Source organism: Catharus ustulatus, chromosome 3 (genome assembly GCF_009819885.2).
Source record: "Catharus ustulatus isolate bCatUst1 chromosome 3, bCatUst1.pri.v2, whole genome shotgun sequence".
NCBI classification, from domain to species: domain Eukaryota; kingdom Metazoa; phylum Chordata; class Aves; order Passeriformes; family Turdidae; genus Catharus; species Catharus ustulatus.
Window position 1 is genome coordinate 115939499 of NC_046223.1, and position 14772 is coordinate 115954270.

Here is a 14772-nt window from a genome sequence, read left to right on the forward strand (position 1 = left end):
TGCTCTGGGCACAGATTGGCCAGAGAAATGTGGTTGCCCCATCCCTCGAAGTGTCAAGGCCAGACTGGATGGGGCTTGGAACCACCTGGGATAGTGGAAGGAGGTGGAAAGAGCTGATCTTAAAAGTCCCTTCCAACCCAAACCATTCAAGAATTCATTCATTATTCTAGGACCTCTCCCCAAAACTCAGTTGCTCAGACACCTTTAGCAGTCCTGCCCTTGTCTCACAGTGTCACAAAACCTTTCAGTTCCACTTTTACATCCCAGACATCAAAGCACAGGGAGATAACTCCCCTGCTCTTTCACAGCACTGCTCCAGCATGGAAGAATTAAAGATGCTTTATCTGAAGCATCCACGAAGGAAATCCTGTGTTTCTGATGAACCTGACTTCCTCAATTTCCTGTTTGCTGCACAGCTGTCTGCATTGGATGGGTCTCAGGGACATTTTTTTGGACATATTTGTGTACCTCAGTTGGAAGCCAGGTTCCTTGAGCTGGAACATAAGGGTCTGTAATCTTTTTTTTAAAAAAAAAAATTAAAAATCATAGTGAAAACAGAAAGAATGAAAAGAAAACAAACCAATAAAGAATCTATCCTGTCATAACATTTGAGGTTCTGGTATTTGCTGGCCTTGGAATAGGTTCAAGATAAATGAAGGAAATGTGTATTTCATTAAATCCTAATATTTGGAAGATAAGAGGAAAAAATGATGAAATGCTCCCAAGAACAGTTGTGAGGACAGTGCCTGTGTGTGTATAAACACAAATGTTTGCATGCACACAAACAGACTGTTGTGATTCACTCTGAATCAGAGCAGGCTATGTAGGAAGAATTACAGGGAAAGGAAAAAAGATACCTGTTTTCCCAAATCATTGCTCTTATTATTCATGACAAGGGATTTTGCACTTCTCATTCTCCATCTCTTTTCAGAACTGCAATTAAAACCTTCCACAAAATGAGGTTTTCTGGGTTTTTTGGGGATTTTTTTTTCAAGTGAAACTTGGTCTTAAAAATGATCATTGAGTCACACATAGGCACACGCATAAAAATCTCAATCCTACACAAACTAAACTGTGCTAGGTGCTTTAACAGTAAGGCTGGTGAATCAAAACCCAACCAGCTTTTCCCCAGTGGATGCCATACTTGTTGCTGGTTAAACTTTGAGGTCTCTTCTCCATTCCACCCCAGAGGACTCTGTGTAATCCCTTGGCTCCTGCCCAACCCAGTCTGTAAAGTCAGGACACAGCACATGTTTGCCTCCTGGGGACACAGCCCTTGGGCAGCAACAAGGGTCACCAAGTGCCCAGAATTCTTTTGTTAATTAGCAGATGCAATGCAAGGGAACTAGAATGTGGGCTTTGAGGCTCCCAATACTCAGGAAAGCATTTGATGTCTGTGCTTCAAACAATGCAGCAGAGCAGGAACTGAAATTTTCACAAGGCTTAGATCTTTCAAAGAACATGGGAAAAAAATTAATCTAAGCAATTTATTTTCATAAAGAGTTTTGGACACAGTTTTTCACAAGGACTGAAGATAGAAAATAATTCACTGACCACAGAGTTGTTTCCCTGATAACCCTCAACCTCTGCTGCAAGGCCATAGGTTCTGGAGTTTAGAGATTTGTTTTTTAAGACACACCAAAAGAAATCTTCATTTTGTTCACTGCAGCTGAACCGTTTCTGAGCAAACTTTCAGACAAAATCTTTCCCCAGGCATAAATCTATCAGGGAAAAAGAAAAGCATCTAGTGTAGAAAATAACATAAAAGTCTAGAGTATAAAATAAAATAAAATATAAAAGTAGAAGTAAGTAAAAAAAAAAGGCAACTAATATGATGGATTGTTACAGTATAGGCTGTCAAACTGTGATTGCATGAAATCAGTGGTGTTCTTGGTTCAAGGCCATTGATCCATGGCAGCCTCCTTGCAGATGGACAAGACCTGCCAAAGAACTGATTAAATGCCTTGGTATAGGTTACAGGTGAGGTCAAACAGCAGCAAGGAGAGAATTTGGTTACAGGCTGGGAAGGCTGTGGAGGTTTGGCTTTGGAAAAGGCCTCTGGGATCAAGTGCAGCTGTAAATGTAACACCACAAAGTCCCTCAGTGCCACGTCGACACACCTTTAATGCCACAGCAGAGGAAAATCAGGAGGCAAAGAAACCAATTCCATGCCAGTGAAACTGATAGCATAGTGTTAAAAATGTTTCTAAAATCATGGGTTTAGGAACAAGTTCCTAAGTTTGTTCAGTTTCCATGTTAATTGTTAATGTTAAATTCCAAGCCTTACCCTGTTCTGATTCCTAATTAATATTAATTGTTGATGTTAAATTATTGGCCTCACTCTGTTTCAGTCCCCAATTGTCTCACTCTATGTGCCCTTTTCCTTCCATTGGGTAATGCCTCTGCTGCTCCCCTGAAACGGCACCTGTGTCTGTGAGGAGGCTGAAGTCAGTGAGCTATATGCAAATGAAAGGGGTGCAAAGGACACTGGGAGACTATTTGGAGTTTAAAACCCCTTAAAACAATGAGCCCAAATGACATCTGGAACTGAGAATAGTATCCCCAGGCTGGGAAAACAGCACAGAACATGAATTTATCATCCTGAGCTGCTTTGTTCCATCACCATGACCTAAACATCACCCTACCAACATGACCCCCCCTGGACTATGAGCCACAATGGCTTTCCTTGGAATTCTAGCAAGGATGGAAGCCTCAGCTCCGCCTAAGAAGAAAAAGCTGCACTCCTCCTCCTCTGGATCGTCCATCAGAAGCAGTGGCGGCTCGTGAAACCCCTCGAGCTCCCTATCCAAGCTGATTTTTCAATAAAGGCCTTACAAAGGAGCTGGTCTCCTGGCCCAACTTATTTCAATGGGAATTGTATACAATAGATTCTGAGGGTGGAAAGAAAGGTTGGGTCTGGTAGTCCTGGGAAAGGGAACCACGCCCTGGGAATGAATTCTGAGCTTTGGCTTTATTAGATCATGTGAAACTGCACCTGTGTAATCATCGTATGATCAATAATATGATTGATAAATGTAATAATTGTTTGGTAAATTGAATATATTATTGTTTAATTGTAATAAGAGTCATGAGAAGCAATGTAACCATAACAAGAATCATGAGAAAGGATATTTTGGGGACCTGGTGAAAATTACAAGAATTCATGCTTGGATAATATCAATGTATACAATAGAACAATATGGGTTTAATAATTATGATATAGTTACAAATCCATGTGAGAGTCAGATTTGGGTTTGTACCCCTGATTCCCAGAGCTCTTCAATAAAAGCACCTTCATATAATCATCCTGTGATTACGTGTTTCTACGCTAACAGAACCAGTGCTACAATACACAGCTGTGATTGGATTCCCAGCCCTGAACCAGTGTGCAAAAGTTTTTTCCTTTAGCTGAGATACAAAGCTGGAGTTTCTCTTCAGAGAACATTTTTTGGTAGCCAAAGGACTCCAAATGGATAACCCACTTTGGGGTGACAGAGAGGTTCACTCAGAGTTTTTCTTCACAGACCCAAACCTGCTTAAACCTGCAGGAATCTATTACCTGGAGACTTATCACTCTACTACTTTTGTTTAAATTTGAAAATGTGTTTAGAAGTACTGGGAGGGAAATAACACACAGATAAATCTGCACAGACACTGCCTGATTACATAAATCTCATGCTTGAAGAAAGCCAACTGAAAAAAAGAGACAGAAACCTGATGTATAAACACCAATAAATCTACTGTTCGCCAGATTTCCTGATGCATTCTGCAAAACTCAGGAATGTGATCCACTGGGTGCCAGTCCAGTAGATCTCAGTTCATTCAAAAATGTGTCCCCCACGGGCTGCCCAACACCTTCTAAAATGGGTGAGAAAGTTGCTTTTCCATCCACATGCCTTGATCAGTCCCCACAAAGAGAGGAAAAGAGGAAAAGAGAGAGATATCCCTTGTTGTTTGTGCCTGCTTCTCTTTCAAATGGAATTAATGGTGGTTTAATGGGGTATGAAAGGATGTTTTACTGGAAACAATGAGGAACAATTGTCTAGCTCACGTTTCATTTCACAGGTCATTATTGCATTAAGAAGTAAATCGACCAAGTCCGGTAAATAACAGTCTGTGTTTTGCCCAAAGCTTCAAACCAACAATCTTAGCAGTCACCAACTAATATCTTTGTCATTTTTAACCCTTGCAGGGATCTGCTGGGGGCTAAACAATTATAGTCTTCACCCACCCCTAGCAGGTAAGCATTATTCATTTTATTTCTCATCCCTTCTTCCTGCAAACCCCACAAGGCTAGGGTTTTTTTTTTTTTTTTTGCATTGTTGTTTTGTTTATTAGCCAACCTAGCCAACTGTGTGTCTGGTGGCCTTGAAAAACAACACATATTTTAGTGACTGCTGCAGGCATCTTTAAACAGGCTGCTTCCTCTGCAAAATTAATTGTTGCAAAACGCGGTGCTTCCCCTGTAAACCTCTGCAAACTCCCACTCAGCAGTTTGGTTGGATTACAGATATGTCTCTAGGATTTAAAGGAAATAATATAGTCATGCTAGCAGGATAAATTCACTTTTTTTTTTTTTTTAATTGCATAAACACAACCATCTTGCCTCCTTAAAGGTAGCAGCCAGCAAGCCTGGAGAGGGTGCTCCATGTAGATGCTGTCCTTGGTTCTATCACTACCTCACTGGAGCAATTCACTTCTCCACTTCCCTCTGTTTCTCCTGACACATTCTGGCTTGACTTTTAACACCAGCAGCTTTTGCAGCATCTCCCCAAAGGGAGCATGGGCAGCAGGTCAAGGGAAGTGACTCTGCCCCACTCAGGTGAGACCCCACCTGCAGAGCTGCCCCAGCCCTGGGGCCCAGCACAGCAAGGACCTGGAGCTGCTGGAGAGAATCCAGAGACACCAGGATGATCAGAGGGATGGAGCAGCTCTGCTAGGAGGAAAGGCTGAGAGAATTGGGGTTATTCAGCCAGGAGAAGATAAGGCTTTGGGATGATCTAATTATAGTCTTCCAGTACTTGTAGTGAGTCAACAAGAAAGAGGGAAAGAGAATATTTACAAGAGCATGGATTGACAAGACAAGAGGGAATTCGATAGATTCAAACTGAAAGAGAATAGGTTTAGATTGGATATTAGGAAGAAATTCTTCCTTGTGAGGATAGGGAGGTCCTGGCACAGGGTGCCAGAGAAGCTGTGGCTGCCCCTGGATCCCTGGAAGTGTCCAAGGACAGTTTGCATGGGGCTTGGAGCAATCTGGGACAGTGGAATGTGTCCCTGCCATGGCAGGGGATGGAATGAGATGATTTTCAAGATCCCTTCCAACCCAAATTCTTCTATGATTCTTCCAGAACATGCTGGAAAATTTCTAGGTGTTATATTGGAGGAATAAAACCCAATGACTGACTCAGATTTGTGAGCATCTCCAAAGCAGGAATGATAAATGAGAATGAAACTGTTCCTTAGGAGAATATGAAGGATGTCTGAGCTTTGAGGAAAGGTCCCAGAGAAGGAATAGATTCATAGAATGGTTTGGGTTGGAAGGGACTTTAAAGATCAGCTCATTCCAACCCCCCACCATGGGCAGGGACACCTTGCACTATCCCAGGTTCTCCCAGCCTTATCCAGCCTGGTCTTGAACATTTCCAGGGATGGAGCAGCTACAGCTTCTCTGGGCAATCTGTGCCAGTTTTGGTTTCCTGGTGCTGTAAACTCCACTCAGACACCATTTCTATGGGACTCATCTCTAAACGTACGCATTTCACATCCTTTCAAGATCATTGGCATTCCACAAGAACAGGCAGACTGGATGACCAGGACCAAGCACATGGGTTGAGAGACAATCTCGCTTTTCCTTCCCAGTGGTCATTCTTTGTCTTCATCAGAGGCATTTAGAAAGTCCTAATTACCAAACTTTCCTCTACACCCTGGCCTTTGGACCCATATATCCCTGTCAGACCTCAAAGATTCCTGCAGGCCACAAATATCCTTTCAGAATTTTTGAAATAGGTGCCAAAAGGGCCATTTGAAGTTTTTGACCCATCCTCCACCTGCTCAGGAAAAGATCAGCTCTATCTGATTATCTAAGAATGTCACCACTGATAAGGACTTCACTCAGGCAAGCTATGGCCATGTTTCTCTGTCTTTATTTCAACATTTCCTCCCAACACATAAAAATATCCTGATGATACTTCAGACCATTTTTTCTGATCCCATAGACTTTGAGAGCAATTTATTTCTCTTTAATCCCCACCAGTCTCACATTTTTTAAGGCTCTTCCTAAACATCTCTTCCACCTTTTCTCAAGACCAAGCCACCCAACTTTTCCAGCCATTTCTCATATCTCTATTTTCCACATTCCTAATAATTCTTTTCACCTTTCACTGTCAGGCTCCATGAGTGGTGCTTCCATCACTTATTCAGGTTTCATGGACCACCAATGCTTTATGAATCACAGTTTAATAAACTACACTGAAACAGAAGCCTCATCATGTCAGTGATTAAAAAAAACCCCTTATGCTTGTGTTACAAACATTTAGATACAGAGAGAGGTGAGTTTCAAATCCATAAGTAGAATCCTAAATGAAGGTGATGTGGTGTTTTTGGGGTACTGAGCCCCCAGGGAAGCAAACAGGCTCTCCAAGATTTCACAAACTCTAAAAAATGGTGATTTTTTTTTCAAAATAGCTCCTTAAATACAGGAGTCGAGTTTGGAAAATTAAAAACCTGCTCTTTTATCCTCAGGGATTAAGACTAAAAGGAGAAGCCAAGAATTTCTGATAGCAAGGGTAGGCACAAACTATTTGTTGGCACATCTTCAAAAAGGATTGCTATCCTAAGGGGCAAGGTTATCTCCCATTGACAGGGACCTGACTTCATAATCAGTTTTTCCAAAATTCATTTGGATAATCATTCCTAATAGATATATATACATATTTTTCATTTTATGCAGCTGAACATCAGTGCATGACTGTTTGAAAGAACCTGAGGAATTTAGAAAAGAAGCAAAAAGGGTGGCACAAAAAGCTAAACTCCATTTACAGCAATAAATGTGCAAAATGGTTGGGCTTGCCCAAGGTTTTTTCTGGTTTCATCAGGAGAAAAGAATTTTATACTCCTGTTTGATGGGAACAAGGAAATAAGGTTTGATAGGCTTATAAAATTGTACATATACAGATATAGAATATCTGTGTGTGTATATACATTGCTCTATGCTGATGAACAATGAACAATGCCATTCATATCACACATCCTAGCTTCAGAATTAAGGAAAAAAAAAAACCTGAGATCGGAAAGTAGCTGTTTGTTAGAGTCTGAAATGCAGGTAACTGTGAAGGAAAGCAATTTATAGTATTTCAAAATGGACAAGTGGCATGGCCACCTCAGCCTCAGTGCTGACCTTGCTGCTGCATCCCCAGCTGTGCCCAGCTCCTCCACAATTTACCAAAAGAGAATCATGGGGAGGAGTTTTCCTTGGCAGAGCTGTCCCCTAAGGAAATCTCGTGATGGAATCCAGAATCACAGACTGGCTTGGGCTGGAAGACACCAAGAATTCAACTTGTTCCACCCCACCTTGCACCGTCCCAGGTTGCTCCAAGCCCCATCCAGCCTGGCCTTGGACACTTCTAGGGACAAATTTTTTTCATAACTCTAATCTAATCCTGCTCTCTGTCAGTTTAAAGCCATTTCCTTGTTCTGTCTTCTTTCCCAGCTGGTGGATTCTCCACCCACAGAATTGTCCCTCACTCTGCTGGGCTGCAGTTGACAGAGCTGTTTAATTCAACCATCTCAGCCCTGATGAGCCACCACAAAGACATCCAAGATATAAAAATAACTTAATTTCCCTTTGGATTACTTTAAACTTTGTTCTCCCATGAGCATTACAAAAATCCTCCCAACTTTATTCTCTGCTTTGGTCTAGACTTAATTAAGGTCTGCTGAAATCTTTACCAGAGATGTGTTTTCAAGAAAATTAAGGATTACAAGCATTTTCTGATCATATTAGGTTTGGTTTTTATGAAAGAATAGATTGGTAAGAGCTCTTTTAATGTCCTCCATTGCTACTTCCAACCCATTTTGCATGGGCCATTTATTGCAGAAAAAGCAAATTTCTATTTGTGAACAGCAACAACAAAAAAGCTCCAGAGGAAAACAATGCTGATATTGCATTGTTTCATTCCTTGCTGGTCTACCAAACCTGCATTCTCTTCTCAAACATCTTTAATTACTGAATATGATTACACCTAGCTAGTGTGGCTAATCATTTTCCTTGGAATATTAAATATTTATGGTGTAACATTTTCACCCAGCTTTAGCCCTAACTTACACTGCCAGCCTATGTCTCAAAATTCTACTTTTCCCCAAGTATCATTTGAGATTTTTATTCAATAATTAAAATTACCAGAAGAAAGAAAATTGTGCAAAAATCCTCAACCCATAACCCAAGCTACTTTGGATTGTTTTTTACCTACATCTGGCATTTTATCGTATTTCTGATGAAATTAGCAAATTTCTGCATATTCATTTATGACTTCTAACTTCAATGTCAAAATTCAAAGAGTTTTTGACAATAGCTTTTGATAAAATTGAGTGTTGAATGTCTGCATAATTTGCCTCAGACAAGCATTTATGTATTAAACACTTTCCTCTTTATGATTCAGAAACTACTGATTACCTCTAGAGAGTAAGCAAGGCTACTGAGCAATTTCACAGGTTTATATTTGTCTAGATTGAAAATGACACAAGAATATATAATCTCAATGATTTGCTGGTCAGATAAAAAGTTCAGTTGTCCAAAACACACTGATCCTCTCACCAATAGATTAATACTAAAGTTGAGTGAGTTTAAAAAAAAAATCTCTGGGTTTTTTTTAAATAAATAATTGAAAAAGAATCAAAACAAAGCACAACTACAATTTTTTGTTTGTTTGTTTATAATTGTAGTTAGAATTTAAATGTTCAGTAATATCCCAAAATATAGTCCAGGAATAATTTTTTTTAGTAAAAATACACTTTGGGTTGATTCTAGTCAATGCAATCATAAATTTCCACCTGTCTTAACAGGGTGGGGTGTTTTTAGATTCAGAGTCTGGCTGTCAGAGTTCTGGAAGGATAATTTTTAATTCAATGACTGACCTTGGACAAGTCACATATTCTCTCCTCTTCCTGGAAAACTAATGCCAAAATAAATGTCCATCCCACAGGGGTATCAAGGACCTAAATTTCACTGATTGTTCTACTGTATCCAGAGAACTCACAAGGAGTTGTCAGTTTTGACTGGTGTAAAGTAGAAAATAAATTCAATTATTCACACAAAATACAAGGAGCACATGTTTACAACAGAAAGAAAAAGATGCATGAATATCCATCAGATATCTCAGAGCTTCATCATCCCCCAGTAAATCAGAATCAGAGAGGACTGAAGGAAGGACACAAAGTTGGTGACAAGGCTGGGGAAGCTCTCCTATAGGGAAAGGCTGAATGATTAGTGTGCTCTCCATGGAGGAGACAAAGGCTCAGGAGAGAATCCTATCACCACATTCCAGCACTTACAGGGAAGTTACAAGGAGGGTGAGGATCTCTCTTCACAAGGAGACACAGGGGAAGACAATGGGCTACAGGTACCTCTTGCTCCAGGAAAGGTCTCATCTCAATATAAGAAATCTGGTTTTTTTTACAGTGATAGCAATCACTGGGTGCTTTAGCTGTCCCTGGATCCCTGGAAGTGTCCAAGGCCAGGCTGGACAGGGCTTGGAGTAACCTGGGATGGTGGAAGGTGTCCCTGACCATGGGAGGAGGATGGAACAAGGTGATATTTAAGGCCCCTTCCAAGTCAAACCATTCTGAGATTCTATGGTTTATTGGAACAACCTCCCCAGGGACATGGTGGAGTTTCCATCACATCCTCATTTTGAGGTTTTCAAAATGCAGTTGGACAGGATGTCACATAATGCTCCTTGATCCCACAAAAGGGTGGACCAGATTTGAGTCCACTTCCAAACTGGTCTGCTTTATGATTTTATGATTATTCAGTCCAAATTGCCTTAGATTATAACTAGAACCTACCTGTCAGAGGGAAATAAATGTCTGCAGGCTCAAGACTTGAAAGCCTTGGTTTCATCTCTCTGATTTTGTGTATTGCCCACACAATGAGTCAGTCTCTCTTTGCTCACTGGAGGGGACATTAACAAACTCTAGTGGAAGGTGTCTTGGTGTCCCTGCCCACAACAAGAGATGGAATGAGGTGACCTTTGAGGTCCTTTCCAACGCAAACCATTCCAAAATTCCACGGTGCTATGACAACCGTGGAGACAACAGAAATGGGGACGGCTGGATCTTCCACCAGCTTCAGGTGCTCATTTCCACAGAGGGAACACAATAAACTTTGATGTCTCTGAGAGCCACCCAGGATTACAGATGTGAGGAACTGTGATAAGAGTCCTATGAACACTGCAAAAAGCCAGCAACTGGCTGATCCTTTAAGTGCACAAGGATGATTCTATCAGCTGCCCTTCGTGGAGCTGGGGTTTTAACCTGTGCATAGGAATCAGTTGAATACACAAACTGTTCACTTATCCTTAATTACCCAACAAGACACTCCTGTTTATAGCTAATTCTGCTGTACAGCTTATGATTCTGGTATTTCCTGTATCATGGAACCATTTAGTGCTCCAGGCCTGGCCCCAAGCTCTTTTGCAAGAGGCTTGCTCTAGACATGAGTTTTAGGAGAAAAACATTTTGTCATCCAAAAATGGCAGCTCAAAGAGATTTAAATAATTACAAATTCATGTTAAACTCATTAAATTGTTTTGGATAATTTAAAAAATGGTACTTTGAAAGTTCCTCATAAATTATTTAGGGAGGAGGGTGTTGGAAAACATTTAATTTTAAACTTTTGCAGCATTATATTTAAAAGACAAAAAAAAAAGACTGCAAAGGACTCTCATATTAAAAAGTAATTATGCTTTGTTGGACTCAAACCCACTTTTGTGTTACTCCTTTTTTCTTGCAGTAGAAATAATAATAGCAACAAAAATCTTGGATCTGTTCCCTCCTGTTTTGTTCTTTTTCTCTGATTTCTGTGGTTTATCCAAAAACTAAAACTTCATTTTGAAGTGAACAATTCTGCTTCTTCAGAGAGTCACAATAAAAACCTTGGTCTAAGAGCAAAGAGCAAGCTCAGCGGGTAAAAGTTTGGGAAAACAAAGGGGGGAAAATTGGGTATAGAAATAATAAATTTCATAAATTCTATACTGATTGCATCTTCAATAAAGATTCACCATGTGAATCCAGGAGCACTAATATCCTTCAGAATGATCCCTTGTGCCCCAATTATGGCTCTCACAGCCTCTTCCCTGTGATATTCCTTATTCTGATAAAACATCTCCATGGCTTTTTTGGCCCTGAAGGGTTACTGAGTGTTTTGGTTTGCTCCCCACAGAGTAATCAAAGTATCTAAAAATGGCTGAGGAACAGTAATTTCAATCTGATTGGCCCAAATGGAAGCTTGAAGTGAACATAAATATTTCTGTGTATCACAGAGTCATACAATCATAGACGGGTTTGGGTTGGAAGGGACCTTAAAGATCACCCATTTCCAACGGCCCTTCCAAGCCATTCTGTGATTTTATAATTCTGTGACAACACCACCATCTTCACAGGCCTTGAAGATTGTCACACCAAAGGGGAATCTGGCCCCACAGAATCATTAAGGCTGGAAAAAAACTCTGAGGTCATCAAGCCCAGAGTGAATGAGTGCCACCATGCCCACTGAACCATAACCAAAAATGGCCACATCTACTTTGGATTTCTTAATGCTTCCAGGGATGGTGGCCTCACCCCTGTCCTGGGAAGCCTGTTCCAATGGCTGAACACCCTTTCTGGGAAGAAATATTTTCCTAATATCCAACCTGAATTTTCCCTGGTGCAACTTGAGGCTAATTCCCCCTGATCTATCACAAATTTCCTGGGAGAAGAGGCCAATCCTTCTCTTCAGGGAATTGTAGAGAGTCCCCTTAAGCTTTCTTTTCTCCAGATTAAGGAAGCTCAGCTGTCTCAGCTGCTCCTCATTGAGACTCTCATTCCAGACTCTTCCCCACCTTCTTTCCTTTCTGTGGACACACTCCAGCCCCTCAATGTCTTTCTTGCAGCAAGGAGCTCAAAACTGAAGAAGCTCTTGAGGTTTGGCCTCATCATGCCCAGGGGGTGATAATTGCTCTGGTCCTGCTGGTAGGAGATCAGTGGGAGCAGGGAAGTTGAGTTTTTTCTCCAATTTGTCTATCCTGGGAGCCTGCATTGCACTGTGAAAAAATACTCAGTGCTACAACTTTCCAGAAGCAGGAGAGAAGGGAAGAAAACAACCATGAATTCACCTTATCATTATGTTGTGCCTTTCCAAATGTCAACCTCAGGACAAAAGGAACCATAACTAAGAATGAGAAATGCAGAGGAATTTAACACACAATTGTGAAGAGGAAAAAAATCCCCAATTGAGATTTGAGCAGCAAAAATAAAACACAGCAATTTTTTCATAGCTTCAGAGGAGGCTACATTTAGTATATGCTGTTACTTCCATTTCACAAGATAAACCTTGTGGATTGAAGGTTTTACCCTTTAGATGATGGGGATTCCTCTTACACCTATGACTGTGTGCTAAAAATGGTGGGAATCTGAAAAAAATCCAGGTTTTGTATGCAAATATATTCATTAATATGCAGGTGCTAAGTGGTAATAGTACCAGAGCATTAGTGCTTGGATGTGATTCATAATTAGGGTGGAAAATGTACAGTAAAAATCAGTGTTTGCATCTAGACAACACATAAATCAACCCTGTAAGCAGCCAGCTAGAGTGGGATCCTTGGAGGAAAAGCCTTGCACGTTTTGTTTAAAGTTCTTCTTGTGTTTAATCAGTTTTAGAGTGTGAAGGAAAACAGGATTAATTACAGTCCCTCCCATCAGTCTCCCATACGGGCAGAGTCACAAACGATGCCTCTCTACAGCAAAATGGCCACCATCAGCAGCAGGCACAGGGAATGCTAATTGTAATTAAAGAGTTTATTTGGCATCAGAGAGCTGAGTTCTAATCAGGCTGAGAGTGGAGCCTTGCTGTGGGAGCCTTCAGAAAGTGGTTACTGAGCAGGATGGGCCTTTTCTAAACAGAGAGGGGTCGTCAAACTTCTGGAGTGGGTTTTCAGCTTAATTATTTCCTCAGTGGGATGTGGATGAAAATCCTTGCAGGGCCAATTATTGGTATTATTTTGCAGTTTTGTGGTGTTCTCATGGCATGTGCTCCTAAATGCTCTCAGAGGACTTTGCAAGGGGCAGGTAGAATCATCAATCATGGAATGGTTTGGGTTGGAAGGGAACTTAAAAATCACCTCTTTCCTCTCCTGCCATGGCAGGGACACCCTCCACTGTCCCAGGTTGCTCCAAGCCCCATCCAACCTGGCCTTGGACACTGCCAGGGATCCAGGAGCAGCCACAGCTTCTCTGTGCACCCTGTGCCATGGTCTCAGCACTCTCACAGGGAAGAATTTATTTCTACCATCCAATCTAGTGAGTCAGACCCTAAAAGGGCTAAGGATCAGGTGAAATTATCTTGCAGGAAGGCAGAGTGGCACTGGTGACACACTGAGTCACCCCAGACTTCCACAACACAGTTCACTACATCCTGCCTGGCCAGGAATCACGCAGACTGGGACCATCACCATCTCAACCTCAGTTTTAGAGCTCAGTGAAAGTCACATCTCATGGCTCAAACATCTGCACGACTTTACAAACACTCCTGTCAGCACAGGCACTTACCAGCTTCTGAGTAGAACTCTGTCCATTCAAACTCTGACTTGGGGAAAACAGAGACAGGTGGTTCCAGATGAAGGACACCTCCATCCAAATCCTTAAAAAGGGCTTTCCTTGAGCCTTTGCATCTCTTTTCGGGGAGCATGGCATCTTCAGAGGTTTGTACGCTGGTAAATAGGGGAGAGAACATCATTATTATTATTATTATTATTATAACTATTATTATTATTATTCACTGGTAAGTAGAGGAGATAACATTATTTATTATTATTATTATTATCATTATTATTATTATTATTATTCACTGGTAAGTAGAGGAGATAACATTATTTTTTATTATTATTATTATTATTATTATTATTACTATTATTATTATTATTCACTGGTAAGTAGAGGAGATAACATTATTTATTATTATTATTATTATTATTATTATTATTATTATTATTATTATTAGCTTAGAAAAGCCATAAAAACCTATGAATATCTATGTAAGTCATTAACTACTGGCTGCCACAGAGGAAGGTATCTGCAGCAGGACAGGTGTCTTGGGGGAAACTCATCTCACTGAGACAAATATAACACAGCTGAGACAAATAATTTCCTAAAAAAGTTTCTATATTGACTACAGAAGGAGGTCAGGGTGTTTTTAATTAACTTAATTTTTGGATCACTAACGTGTAGTGAGCCGAATTGCTTTAAATTGCAGGTTTACACACAGCTTAGAGGAACTGGTGAAACTGAGCATCTCACAGCCATGGCAGAATTCAATATGATAAAAAAACTTGTGCTCCAGCAAAGTCCATGGAGATATTTTCAGATTGCTACATGGATTCACCTTGAAAAAAATGCAGAATTTTTTGGTCTCAGACTGAGAAAACCTGATTGCTGGTACCTTGAATGGGGCAAACAGGTATAGCACAGATTTTCAGTAAGGGCAGAGGAACAAAAAGGCCAATTCCCCCAGCCAACCAA

The 14772-nt window shown here is 40.7% G+C and overlaps 1 protein-coding gene across 1 annotated transcript in view; it reads right to left on the minus strand.

Moving 5' to 3' along the window:
- Nucleotides 1-14772, minus strand: part of LOC116993648 (fibrocystin-like) — a 187729-nt gene that overhangs the window by 54491 nt on the left and 118466 nt on the right. The window contains exon 27 of the mRNA XM_042779097.1: nucleotides 13804-13964. Within this exon, the coding sequence (XP_042635031.1) occupies nucleotides 13804-13964 (161 nt within the window). The remainder of the gene's footprint in view (nucleotides 1-13803; nucleotides 13965-14772) is intronic.